Source organism: Cariama cristata, unplaced genomic scaffold, assembly GCF_000690535.1.
Source record: "Cariama cristata isolate BGI_N322 unplaced genomic scaffold, ASM69053v1 scaffold3728, whole genome shotgun sequence".
Lineage (NCBI taxonomy): Eukaryota > Metazoa > Chordata > Aves > Cariamiformes > Cariamidae > Cariama > Cariama cristata.
Genome location: NW_009630483.1, coordinates 51359 through 65372, shown reverse-complemented (window position 1 = coordinate 65372; position 14014 = coordinate 51359). Strand labels below are relative to the sequence as shown.

General features: G+C 42.0%; 1 protein-coding gene across 1 annotated transcript in view; it reads left to right on the top strand.

Moving 5' to 3' along the window:
• The window catches only part of LOC104165798 (unconventional myosin-X-like), a gene marked incomplete at its 5' end in the record, with an annotated part of 34651 nt that extends 24336 nt beyond the window's left edge, over positions 1 to 10315 (top strand). Inside the window, 8 exons of the mRNA XM_009705539.1 lie at positions 898 to 1021; positions 2922 to 3219; positions 4477 to 4684; positions 5465 to 5601; positions 6484 to 6607; positions 7907 to 8356; positions 9155 to 9346; positions 9929 to 10315. Of these exons, the coding sequence (XP_009703841.1) occupies positions 898 to 1021; positions 2922 to 3219; positions 4477 to 4684; positions 5465 to 5601; positions 6484 to 6607; positions 7907 to 8356; positions 9155 to 9346; positions 9929 to 10042 (1647 nt within the window). The remainder of the gene's footprint in view (positions 1 to 897; positions 1022 to 2921; positions 3220 to 4476; positions 4685 to 5464; positions 5602 to 6483; positions 6608 to 7906; positions 8357 to 9154; positions 9347 to 9928) is intronic.
• Positions 10316 to 14014: the final 3699 nt, after the last annotated feature.

Genomic DNA, 14014 nt, shown 5'->3' with positions numbered 1-14014 from the left:
CTGTACCCTGAAGTCCTCTTCATACCTTAGGCTTGTGAGGTTAAATAGCAGAGTAGAGTGGAAAGAAAATGTCCTTCAAAATAGCAGAAATTGTGCCACTGTAGCAGGAGTAATTTTTGAAAAGGCTTCTTTCCAGAAACTCAGGCAAATTCAATGTAGAATCATATTAGAAGACACACCATAGCATGTTTCAGAAGAAATGTCTATGTAAACGTTTACATTGTGATGAGCTCTAAACTGAATGCAGTTACATAGTAACTATTCAGGAAGAAAGAGCTGGAAGTGATTGTGGAGAATCTTGGAAAACTTCAGCTCAGGGTTCAAGGACAAATGGAATGTTAAATATTGTTGGGGAAGGAATATAGAACAAAATGTGGAAGAATGCAACGCCCATGTGTATGATAGTGACAGGCCCGGATTTTAAACTCCGTGTGCATTTTGGTTGTCCGTTGTGTAAACACACGTAGTACACCCAGACAAATTCAGGGAGGACAGGCTCCTTTTTACATACTAAACATGGTGATCTGTGGTCGGAAAGTCCATTAACCATTTACTGTTGAAAGCTTGAAGGATATACCAGGGAGGAGTCATGCCATACATGCCTGTTACATGCCTGCATTAGGTATCAGCTGCAAGCCACATTTGAAGTCAAGGTCCTGTGCTTGGTGACCTTTGGTATGACCCAGCATGGCTATTCTTATGTTTAATTTTCAGAAATAATGTACAGAGTAGTTTTTATATGTGATTTATGCTTTGGTTATCTAGTCCCTCTATGGACCTCCAGAAGCTTAGGTAAAGGTGGCTGGACTTGAACCTAAATGTATAAGGGTATCCTGCAAAGGACTATCCCCATTTGAGGATAATGCTTTTTTTTTTTTCCTTTTCTTTTTTTTCCAGGAAAACAGCACGAACTTTGAAGTAGTGGAACAGACGTATAGGAGGAATCCAATCTTGCGATATACCCAGCACCCCTTGCATTCCCCATTGCTCCCACTACCATATGGAGATGTTAGTGTCAACTGTAAGTATTTTACCTAGGTGACAGAATCTGCTTGCATTTTGAGGATGTGTGTGGAGCCTGAGCACCGCAGAGGTGGTCTGTAAGCTCGCTCTCTATGCAGTTGAAGTTCATTTGGGGCAGTGTAGCCCACAGGGTTCAGAGAGGGAGCAGTCCCTTTCGCTACCCGGAATGTATTCTGCGTCAACTGCCTCATATTTTAGGGACACTGAATCTTAAAGTAGATGGGGGCAGATCGTTTATCATCCATCCGAGGGATGTGCAGCCTGTCATCCTTGAGCTGCAACTGGGTTGCAAATGGCTCCAGTGGAATTCCTACAACAAGATTACATCATGCAGCTGGCAGTGGGTTAGTATTCATACAGAAGCTGCTGTAAAACCAAACTAGATGAATCCTTTCAAATGCTTCAGGAACATGAAAGAGATAGACTGTTTGATAGGCACCAGAAAACCGAAGTGATTTGCTGATGATGCCAGACTGTTTGGCATACTAAAACTAAAAGCTACTGCTGAAGACCTATAGAAGAATCTCTAACGTGGAGTGACTGGGCCACAAAATCTTTTTAGAAATTAATTTCAATCAGGATATGCAAAGCAATGTATATAGGAAAACCAGTCTGCCGCATAGGTAGTAATTTAGCTCTGCTTAGGAAAGTGAACACAAATTTAAATAAATCTATGATTTGTGAAAATGTCAACTCTTATGCTAAACATAGAAACAAAACAGCTAATGCAAGGTTTTGAAAGCTTAGAAAAGGAAAAAGAAAGTCTTTGTGTAGCTGTGTTGACGTATCATGCACCTGTATCTTGAATACAGGATGCAGTTTGGCCTTCCACATCTTAACAAAGATACAGGAGAAGTAAAAACCTACCCAAAGATGATCAAAGGCATAGAAAGACTTGCCTACAATTAAGAGACTAAATAGAGCAGGACTCTTCAGCCTCAAGAAGAAGTTTTTAGGGCTAGAGGACTGTCGTGGAGAAAGAGAAAGGGGAGTAGCTGCTCACCGTCTCTTGTGATACAAGGATCAAATTAAGTGGCAGATTAAAAGCACAGAAAAAGTAAATTCTGAAATACAGGAAAATTACAGAGCAAGTATTTACACTGTGGAACTTAGTGCTACAGGGCTGTGTTACTGTATTGTACAATTAATGCGTGGCCACTGGGGAAGCAATGGCTGTAGAGGAGATTCAGAAGGACCTGCAGCCCCAGAGATGTGCAAAGGAGAATGCAAGCCTGCAGCAGTTTGGTAGTATCACATTCTCTGAGCAATTCAAAGCAGACATTTAGGTGCTTATAAAACTTAACCACTTTTGGTGTACGCATTTTGAATCTAAACGATAGGTACAAGCTGCATCTGTGGTACAGCAATTTGCCACAATTTTGTTTTGGCTCAGGGGTCAAAACTAATATGGGCACAACAGAATTTTGGAAGTACACAAGCCAGGTGTCTGTATTCAGGCACCTAAAGCCTTAACTGCATTAGTGACCCTCTGCTTTATAGCTGCTCTCAGGCGAGGAGACAGAGACGGCTTTCTGCCATGCCTTCACCTGTGTCTGCAGATGAGGTGCCAAAAGCTGTCTCTTGGCACCTCCTCTGCAAACAGGAAGCCTGAACTGGATTTCAACGTTAATTTCCCTTAAAAGCACTACTCTGCTTTTCTGCACAGTATATCCAAAAATGGATTTGCAGTGGTGACAAGTTAGATGTTGGCAAATACTAATTAAAACAGCATTTACACGTTTAAAGGATGAATTTTGAGTGTAATTTTAAGTTCAGGAGATGAGCTAATGCTCACGTTGCTGTTCTTCTGTGACAGACCAGTACAGTTGCTTGTAGTGTTGCTGGGCCAGTAGAAAATGAGATGCTCACCTCTTGTCACCTTTGTGATCGTTCCCCAGTGCAACAGGAGAAGGGTTACAGCAGCTTACAGGATGAAGCAGTGAAGATCTTTAACTCCCTTCAGGAAATCGAGACAGTGTCTGACCCCATACCCATTATCCAAGGCATTCTGCAGACCTGCCATGATTTAAAGCCCCTTCGTGATGAAGTGTACTGTCAGCTCATCAAACAAACTAATCACATGCCACATCCCAACAGTACTGGGAACCTGCACCACTGGCAGCTGATGTCGTGTATGAGCTGCACGTTCCTGCCCAGTCGAGGCATCCTGCGCTACCTCAAGTTCCACCTTAGAAGGTGAATGTCCTTTTCGTGTGCAGCCTGTTTCCTTTCTCTCTCTTTGCTTATCTTCTGCTGCCTGTTGTAGTTATCTGTCTCGCCCTCCTCCTGCGCAATCATCTTCCTGTGGTGTTGCAGCCTCCTACCTTTGTGCACAATTCTTGCTACCAGTTGTTCCATTGTATTCAAACTCCCCCCTTGCCACCCATCTGTTGTGTCGAAAGGGTGTGGAAAATAAGGCTACCCAAACAGAATACCCTGAGACTGTGTTAAAGTGGATTTACTGCTGATGACCTACTGCTTACTAATGTCCGTATAAATGTTCCCAACCTGGAGGAAAGGTGGGGAGTGTACTTTCATATACATTGAAATCTGTACTACCTTGCAGTTACCACAGGCAAAATGTGTACTGTGGAGTACCAGATATACTGTTAATCCAATTTGTAACTTTTCAATATTTGTTTGCTTAAGTAAGCACATAATGCTTACAGTTTGGATTTCTAATCTGCTTTAACCTCCAATTTTCATGAACTAAATAGTTTACATTTCTTCCCAATTCATCTTCAGCATCTAATGCAGCTTTCCAAAGCAGTCTGCATTGGGGCTGAGCTGCAGCCATGTAGCCTCACTCCATTCATTAACGATGAGAAAGACTGATAAAATCTGTTTGATTCCTTCCAAGCTAGGAAAGGGTGAGGTGAAATTTGTGCCAATACACCAAATAGCTACATCCAGGGCCTGGTTCTAAGAGATGCTGAGGAATACTCCCATGTTGCCATTTCATGTTTTTATAACTGGAGTTGCAGATAACATTATACTTAGACCTGGTGGCCTCAGAGGGAAGAGAACCGTGTACAAGCATCTACTTTCTATCTTCTTGACTCTGAAAAATACTGTAGAAGTGGCTCGAGCACAGCCAACAATTTAAAAAACAATTAAGAATAAATGAAAAAAAGCTTACATTTGATTTCATGGTTTCTAATCTCAATTTTGTAAATTGAGATAGTCAATCCTGCTATCTTCAGCTGGTACTAAATTCCTGAAAGTTTGAACTGCTGGTTTCATACATTGCAGAGAAATGCCACTGAAGTGACTTTGGGATGACTAGTAAAAGCAGATTGTATGACTTAGGAAATAAGCAGGATTATTCTTCCTGTGGTTACACTTGACTTCACTATCTCTACTGAACTCTTCACGTACGGTAGTCCAATTTACATGGTAATGTGCATGCTTTCTGGTTCACTGTGTAATGAGGTTTTTTCTCTTTACAATTAGGGTAAAAGACCTCTTTCCAGGCTCAGAAATAGACAGGTATGCGCAATTTATAAGTGATTCCCTGAAGAGAACAAAGACGAGGGAGTTTGTGCCTTCCCAGGAGGAAATACAGGCTCTTCTCACCCGTGAAGAAATGACCACGACAGTGTACTGCCATGGTGGTGGCTCCTGTAAAATAACCATCAATTCCCACACAAGTGCTGGGGAGGTAATGTATTAGTAGCATTAACCAGATGTAAGCACATCTCTGTGTCTGGTTATTGGCTCTGTTGAAGGGTCTCCTTTTCCCATTCATCTCTGATTCCTCTTTTTTTAATTATTACAATTTTTTTTTCTGTGTCCATAAAGTCTGTGGGGAAAGCTCAGCGAATTCTGCAGGTCCAGAATTATGCAAGGCCTATGCCCAGGTTGTAGAATATCACTTAACAATTGTGTTGCAAAATTGAAACAGTTTCTGCACATTGGAGGAGTAATAAGTCTGAAGACTTGCTAAGCACAATTTTCTGGACAAGTTGAAATTCCAGTTCATAATGTAATCCTTCTGGAATGGACATTCTAGCAGTAACTTAATCGTTATCAGGTCAGAAGCAAGATTCCAGGTTATAGTAGGCGTGTCTGTGAAAACATTAGTGCTAAACAGAAGTAAAAATAGTAGTAAAGAGTTGAATTGTTACAAGAGGAATGGAGGTTATCTTCATGACATCTAAATCCGTTATGTGCCTGTATCTTGTGCAGAGTTCTAATTCTTGCATCTTCGAAAGGGTAGTGGAGATTGAAAAGCGTCAGAGAAGAACAATAAGGATGATCAAATATAAGTACTGACTTCCTTGCAGGGAATGATTTAGAGTTCTTTAATCTGAAAACAAGATAACTAAGGGAGAAATGTGATGGAGGTCTATGAAATGTGAGTGTCCTAAAGAGGTACCAATTCTTCATTATGAAAGTGTGTGTAATACCAGCTCTGTGATCTGTCTCTCTGATTTTGCAGGTGGTTGAAAAGCTGATCCGAGGTTTAGCAATGGAGGACAGCCGTAATATGTTTGCGCTATTTGAACATAATCAGCAGGTGGACCGTGCTGTTGAGAGTCGGGTGATTGTGGCTGATATCTTGGCCAAGTTTGAGAGGTAGAAGACTGTTTCATAAAACCTTTAACTCCTAGTTGGATGTAACACTGAGTTAAGTGATAGTACAGTCAGGCAGTTTTATCCAAAGCAGCTGCAGTGATTCAACCGTTCACTCTGGTTTGAACTTCCCTTTGGTAATGTCCAAGTGCTCTTTCTCACTGTGTGGAAAACCATGTTCACATCTATTTCGGCAATAAAGAAGCATTCTTTATCAGGCTCACCAGGACAAAATTAGTAGTGCCTTTATCAAAGCGTAATAGTTTACTAGCAGAGCTCAGGGAAGGTTTGCTTAAGTCTGATAATGATCTTGTCAATTTACATCATAATAGCCATATCAGAAGAGAGAGCAAAGATTTGGTCACAGAAATGCATCTCTAATTTCTTACTGTGGACTGTGAGTTCGTGTCCAGACATACAAAGAAAGCAATAAATTATGAAAGAAGCTGGCAGTGTCATTGTCTATTCTATATATGTTCAAAAGACAAAAATAAAATTGTTCCAAATGGTGGCAAGGCTGACGCTTTTCACAGTCACAAGATTACATGGAAACAGTATCTTGAAAATGGGGAATACTTTGTGTCCTGCCCCCAACTCTAGCATTTATCTAGAACCATTGATCAGATTTCTTGATCAAGTATATCTGCTAAGAACTTTGGGTCCTTCAGGGTCAAAGTTTCTTGTGACTCAGAGGAAAAAATGGACGTTACCAGAAAAGTCTGCTGCACAGAGATTGTCCTGGTAAATGAGGTAGTTCTGTATGCTCTCTGTTTCAGAAATCCAGGGGTACCTTTGTGTTGTGAGTTGCACTGTGGACATCCCAGTACCATGGTGCTTCTGGTTACTGTTTTTTTTCTGCTTCTCATTGTCTTTCCTATCTTACAGACTTGCTGGCTCTGAAGAGGAAGAGGAGGAAGGACAGTGGCAACTGTATTTTAAGCTTTATTGCTTCTTAGATATCGAGAATGTTCCCAAAGATGGAGTGGAGTTTGCTTTCATGTTTGAGCAGGTAAGCTCGCTCTGGGAGAATGATTTGGTTGCCAGGGTGGCAGAAGCACGCCAGAGTATACAGACAACTGGCTTACCTTTGCCTTAGAAGTGGGAATGCTGGTTGGAACAGAAGAATTTAGTGTGTTGGATTTTTGCTTGGAATCTACCAAGCAGGTATACTGTGAAGTTCTCTAGGGATTAGGAGTATTAGAACAAAAGCAAGAAAAATGAACAAGGGCTTCAAAAAACTTGAAGACCAATGGTAATAAAATGCTTTTTAATTTTATCTTTGATTTTAAAAGATACAGAAATTTGGGTAACGATTCAAGAAGAATCATTAAAAGTAGCTGCTTGCAGAACATAGGTGTAAAGAAAACTGGAAAATCTAGCTATCTGCATATTAGCTTACAAGAACAGCGCATCCTTGGGGTGTTACAGGAATTGACTAAAAAACACCTATTTGGGGGACAATTTCTTTTGATTAACAGAGAGGCACTAGAAGAGTACTACAGAAAAAGGAAAAGAGGCTGTAGTTGACCATATTTATCTGCTGACGGATCTTTTTAAGTCACTTTTTAAGTTCCATAGCACAATGATGCTGGTTGGGCCAGAGATCACACTGGTATGAAATAACCTTGCAATTAGGGAAGCAAAACTAAACTGACTGGAGTACACAGCTGTGTGATTTGTCCCATCTTTATTACTTCTAATGAACACTTTGATCTTGCCTCAGAAAATTATAGCTGTTGAAAATTAATTAACATGTATTAAAGGGGGTCAGTGTCATGAAGACTGAAACTCACTGATAGTCAAATGGATGGCATGTACATCACACAGACAACAGTTCCCTAAGAGGGCTTTCTCAAAATGAGGATGAAGTATTAACTACAGAATGTCTAGGAAACGATCAGAGTCTTGAGTTTATTATAGCTAACCCTCTGGTGTTGAATATAATCTCCACACAGCAGCTGTAGCTAGTACAGCACAAACCAAATTGCTTCGATTCCAGTCTCTCCCATCTCTTCCAGACCTAAAAAGTCCTCATTGTAAGACTTTCAGTACAGGATAAGAACCCCTCAGAGATCTCTGTGCTGTCTAGGCTTGCAGAAAGAGGTGTTCTTCCCACATCGACGAGTTGCAGACTTTGACTTCTTTATTATAATGTCTGCTGTGACCTCCTGAATTATGTATTTCCCGCTGGGATTGGGTTTTCTGCTGGGATAGGCAGATACCATAGGAATCTGTACATGTACCCAGCTGTGAATAAACTGTGCTTCTGCTTTCTAATGAATTTGGGGGACTTTTTGTTTGTTTGTAGGCTCACGAAAGCCTCATAGACGGTCATTTTCCTGCACCAGAGGACACTCTGCAGCGCCTAGCAGCTCTACGGCTGCAGTATCTTCATGGAGATTATTCTAAAATAAGTTGGACCCTTGATGGAATCTACCCAGTTAACAGACTAAAATCCAAAATACTGCACTCAACAAAGAGCAGTGGCACTACCAGTCATACTCTGGAGAGGAGACGGACCAGCTTCCTTGAAGGGACATTGAAACGTAGCTTTAAGACAGGCTCTGTAAAGAAGCAGAAGGTAGAAGAGGAGCAGATGATGGAGATGTGGGTAAAGGAAGAGCTTTCAGCTGCTCGGGCAAGCATAGCACAGAAATGGACCAAGCTGCAGGGACTCTCTCAGCATCAGGCCATGGTGAAATACATGTCCATTGTAAAGGAGTGGCCAGGTTATGGGTCAACCCTCTTTGATGTCGAGGTGAGCGATGTATAAACTCGTGTAACTACTGCCAAGGAGAGGCATCAGTCTGGAGAAGAGATACAGCTGTGTACATTGCATTGCTCAGCAGCAGAAGGGAATTTCAGGAACTGGCTGCATTTTGCCTTAGGAAGCTTAGGGTAAGCCTGTGCTACCACATACCCGAAGAGGTGTGACACAGAGAGCACAGAGCAAGCAAGCTGGTGTGTCCTGTTAGATGGAGGAAGACAATGGATTCCCACTTCATTAGAAGAGCAATAGAATTTGGGAGACTTTGGGGGCTTAAGAAGGTGGTGGCTAGTGAAAGCAAAAGTAAAACAAAGCTCTATTGTCCTTACCGGCAAAAAGTGCAATCCTGTTCTGTAGCAATACAACAGAAACTGCTCAGACTGGGTCACTTAGACCACTGTGCTTAGCCTGCTGGAGTAGGAATCCACAGTTCCAGTTTTATCAGCTGCCTAGGTGGATTACCGTGGGAAATTGCTTGCACTCACTGTATTAGCGGTAAAATAATAAGTGGATTATTGACTTCCTAAATCACTTTAAAATCTCATGAGAGCTGTTAGGTATTACAATTATTTATTACTCAACTAGTATTTGACTGACAGCCATGTCACTTCTAAATCTTTGCAGCAGGAGTGCCTACAAGATTCCTTCTGCAGGCATCCTATTTTTTTCTATTGATGTGAAGAGCTGAAATGTCCTGTAGGAACCAGAAATGGAGGGCTTTTCCTTGAATCAAAGATGATTTGATCCTCCACTGCATTTATGTAAAATTTCATGTTTCTCTTTCTGCAGTGCAAGGAGGGTGGATTCCCAAATGATCTTTGGCTTGGAGTCAGCACAGAGAATGTGTCTGTCTACAAACGAGGGGATCCTAAACCACTAGAAACTTTCCAGTATGAGCACATTGTTTTCTTCGGAGCACCACAGCCTAACACCTTCAAAATTACAGTGGACGAGAGAGAAATGTTCTTTGAAACATCCCAGGTATATGAAAGCACAAGACTTGTTGTTGGTGCAGTTTTACTAGCACTTCAGTAAAGCTCTGATTTCCAAGGACTATGCAAGTTGATATGCAAGAACTCTTGCTGAATGAGCTGAACTGCCGAGGAAAAAGGTGAAGGGAGCTTAAGCCTGAAGTGCTGTGGTTCCTCTTCTTGAATACAGGGATAAACGGAAAAAAAGTGATGCTGGTTAGAAAGTGAGGGAGGTTGAATGGTCTTCCAGTGCACTGGGAATTTCCAATTTTGGGTGCTCATGAGCATGCTTGGTTTTTTCATTCCCTTCCAGTATATGAATGGGGAGTTCACAAACTCAAGAAAAAAAAAGTTTAGTAGCATTAAAGTTGCTTTTCTTTGAACTACAAGCCTTTGAAGTGTTGCTACAACAGAGCACAAACTTGTCAAGCATTTCTTTCCTTACTGTCATGTCCACATTTAGTATTACATGCAAAACTTATAGTGCCATGACTTTGCACAAGGGGAATCTTTTTCTGCAGAATGTCTGGTATGCCTCAGTGAAATTAGGTTTTTATTGTGCTTATCCTCTGTTACTGTGTTCTCTCTCTAGGTGGGTGAGATAATAAAGATCATGAAAGCATACATCAACATGATTGTGAAGAAACGCTGCAGCGTCAAATCAGCCACCAGTGTGGACAGTCACGCTAGCATCTGGACTAGGTGATACGAATGAACTGCCATGAGAGAGGCAGTTGTTCAGTGATTGGTGTTTGCAACTTGCCAGCACAAGTGTAGCGAAGATGTTTTTTAAGAACTCCACTTAACTGATGACTACTGTATCTAAAAACTGAAGTGTCATCTACAGTATCATAGGATTTGCACCTCTGCCCAAAGACATTAAACAGTAACAACTGTTGTTAAATATCAGTGACCCAAAACTTGTTCTCCCTTGCTTGTTTGATGAACAATGTACCTTAAAGAAGCAAAGTCAGAAGCATCCTCCTTCTCCTGCGTGTCCTCTCTGCTGCTTTCACCATTACCTGTCATACTGGCAGAAAAATTCACAAGAATCATTCCTGCACTACAGGAGACAGACTTAAGCTTCCTTGTGAATTTCCAACATGCAAACATCTGGGGTCATGGGATCACAGCATGGTCTGCTAAAAGAATTTTTTTTTTTAATTTATTTTGCAAGCAACTCTAAAATATAAGTCACTGTGGGTTTTTTCTTCAGGATATACTAATGATCTGATCTTGTCTTAAAAGAAAATGCCTTCGTATAATTGAAGCCAAGTGGTCCAACTAAGAGGTCAAACCCTACATGAGAGAGTATTAAACAAACAAAAAAAAACACCTAAGGCGATTCTTTACCTTCAAATAGACATTCACAGGTACATGACTGCAAAAAGCGTCACTTTAAGTTAAAATTATAAATACTCCAACATAGGAGAAAATCTTTGGGACTAGCACCACTGAAAGAGGTCATTAGGTGCCATTCTGGGGACATTCCAAGCAGCACTTGTTGCCTAAAAATGAATGGCTGCCTTTCCCCTCTACAGCGCAGGAGGTGAGATTGATTTAGTTGCATTTCCAGAAGAGCTGCTCTTCACAAACTCCAGGTTTTAGATGGAGGCCAGGGGTTTTTATGGAGAGAAGCCTGCCTGTGTTAAGTTCCTTCTTTCTCTATATGGGACTTTAGGATGACTGGGATCCCTGAACTTTAGTTTTAAGTGAACTCTTTCCTACTGAGTGAATAGGTGCCTAGATAAGTTGTTACAGGCAAGACTTTCACTTCCTCTGTACTACTGTAAGCAGATGCCAAACCCTTCATCTTCCTCCAAATTCTAATTGGAACGGCTCCCATCGTGGAATCCCCAAATCTCTTTCCAGTCTCCTCTAGGTCCCTAGTCATCAGCAAAACTTGAAAACAATGCTATTTTGCCAAAACAACTGCTTCTTGGAGGTTTTTACAGCTACTTGCAATTTGAAGAAGCAGGATTTTTTTTTTTCTTCTCAGTGAAAGGTGACAGTCATCTGACTGAGAGACATCTCTTGACTTTGGAAAATTGACTTCATTGTTTAAAACAATACTCAGTATGAGTCACATCATAAATTGGTTGCATTAGCAATCAAGAAATCTAGTGGCTAGCCATTTGCTATGACCCTTGTCTGCATTCTGGGATCCCAAGACGAAAGGCCCATTCAGTTTCTTAATGAAACTGAAAAGCTGTACGTAATGTGGACCTTGTTCCACATTTAAAAATCAGATGTCTCCATTTCTGAAGAAGTGGCAGCTAAGGCCAAATAGAAATGTCATAGAAAAGAAAACTAGGAGTCAGTATGCAACGGGTTCTGTTCCAGTTCATCGTCAAATTGTGCCATGTCACTAATACTGTGTCGCAGAACATTGTAGTTTTGAGGTTGACAGTACAAGAAAAAACGCTGTACATAACCTGTGCTTTTCTCTCATTTCCACTGCACTGCAGCACGTGCAAACGCTCTGTCCACTTGCCACACAACCAGCCTAAGAGGATAGCCACTACTGTGGAGCCTGAATTCAACAGGAGTTTTGCCTTAAATAGCTTTACTGAAGGATCCTACAACTATCCCCTTCTTGTCATGAAGAATAAAAAGGTGGCCAGGTCACAAGTGAGAGAGAACAGAAATGCAGCGGCAACCTGCGAAGCACCACTTTGTATTGGTCCGTACACTGACTAGATTGCTTTATGTATCAGAATAGCCTCGATTATCCCTGTCCTAACTCTGCACTAGCTCTGTGTTTTGGCTCTGGGGTTGCTGCAGGCAGCTTGAACCCACTTGGAAATGTAATGCCTGTTACTATTTGTTGTAATTTTGCTCATTTCTATTACAGAATTCCTTCTGCTGTCTTTTTTAATTTGTAACTGGCTTTACAAGATGAAAGTTTAATAAATTATTGGATTGCACAGGCTGTATTCACTCACAGACATTGTGTATTCATGCTAAGATGTTTGCTCAGAGAGCTGACACTCAGAACTTGTAAGTGAAAAGTAGGTGTCATTGGCCTGAGGAGACAACAACCCTCCCTCTCAGAAGCAAATTTTGCCTGTGTGGCGAATTATAGAAAATAGTTTGCACTACAACAGGGAAGGTTTGTTTCCAGCTGCTGCCGCTCGCGCTGGGACTGAGTCGCACCTTTGGTCAGTGGGCGATGTCCCATGGGAGTTGAAGGGACTGGTTCTGAGCTGGTTACTGTGGTGAAAGCAGAGCAAGGAATGTAGTCCTCTCCAAAGGCCCAATCTGCAGAATCGGCTCCATCCCTTCTCTTCGGCACCTCCAAAGTCACTAATAACAGAAAAACACTTACAGCTCCAATAAGCTGCCAGCTGCGCTTCTCGTACAAGAGCGTGCCCTGGGCATGGCGTTCACCTAAGAGTGTGTGTCGCCGAAGTGGTAAATCAGGACTGGGGGGGGTCGGCTGAGCTGTCAGCAACACAGGCAGACTATCCACTAGCAGACAAAAGTTCCCTTGATCTATGCACAAGTATGGAACCCAAGCAGTGATGCATAATCCTCATTAATATACTCTCATATATCCCTTGGTCAGATGCTTTGAGGGCCTCGGGACCCTGGGGATAGGTCTATGCAATTTCATCTCCAGCTGTTCACAGATTTTTAGTTCCTCCATCCTTATCAACACCTTGCATAGTCTTTCCAGGGCTTTATTTGAGGCTGGAACTGCCTCTGCTTACTTCAGCAGTTGCTTTTCTTTCCTCAGCTGTTGCAGTCCTTTCTGTGTACACCCAAACCCACACCATCTCTGCCTCCTTTCTCCTTAGGAAGCCTCAAGTAAATCACACACAGGCAGCTACCGCTTGTTTGGGTGGAGGAGGGTGTCAAAACCCAACCTGGGCTGCTTGGCCTACGTGCCTCTCCTGCATAGCCCGCTTGTGATAAAGCACCTCTCTGTCCCATCAGGATCTGGCATGGCATCTGCCCCTCTCGCTGCCTGCTGGGTTGTGACTGATGCTGAATTTTTTTTCTTGGTGGCAAACACAGAGGCCAACCCCAGTCGCCATGGATTAAAGCAGGAGCTAGCTAGCCAATCTCCCTTGTTTGCAGCTGTTGAATTTCAAACTCCACTTGCTTCATGTAATACATCACTACCATGACAATACACATGCACCCCAGCAGGTCCAGCACAACTATGACACCATGCATGAAGTCATTTATGACCGGCTGCAGTGAATAACCACCCAAGGTGATGGCTGACTCACAGCATCCTCTTGCTCCCTTTCTAATAATTCTGTTTTATCACCATGTCAGTGTGATGTGCAGTCCCTTCTGCCCTCCACCCCAGTACTTCTCTAATAGCTAAGTCAAGTTTGTATGTTCTTTTATTTTATATGAAACAGTTTCACGCCAACAGGTGTTAGAGTTAGGTTTTGGAACAGGGTACCATTTATAATCAGCACCTACGCCATAAACATAAAATGCTTTATACAGAAAGTCACAGCCCCTGGTAAGTTATATCACAGGCAGGTGTATCTAGGCATTAAACCAGTTTGACTGTAAACTTCCACTGTTTATTTACACTTTGTTCTAAAACACACAGCCCTATCCCTACATAGGCTGTACCTTGTATCATTACTCCGTGTATTGACTTCAAAATGACATGCTGCCCTTGGGCATTTAAGCAAATCCCTCACACATGCAT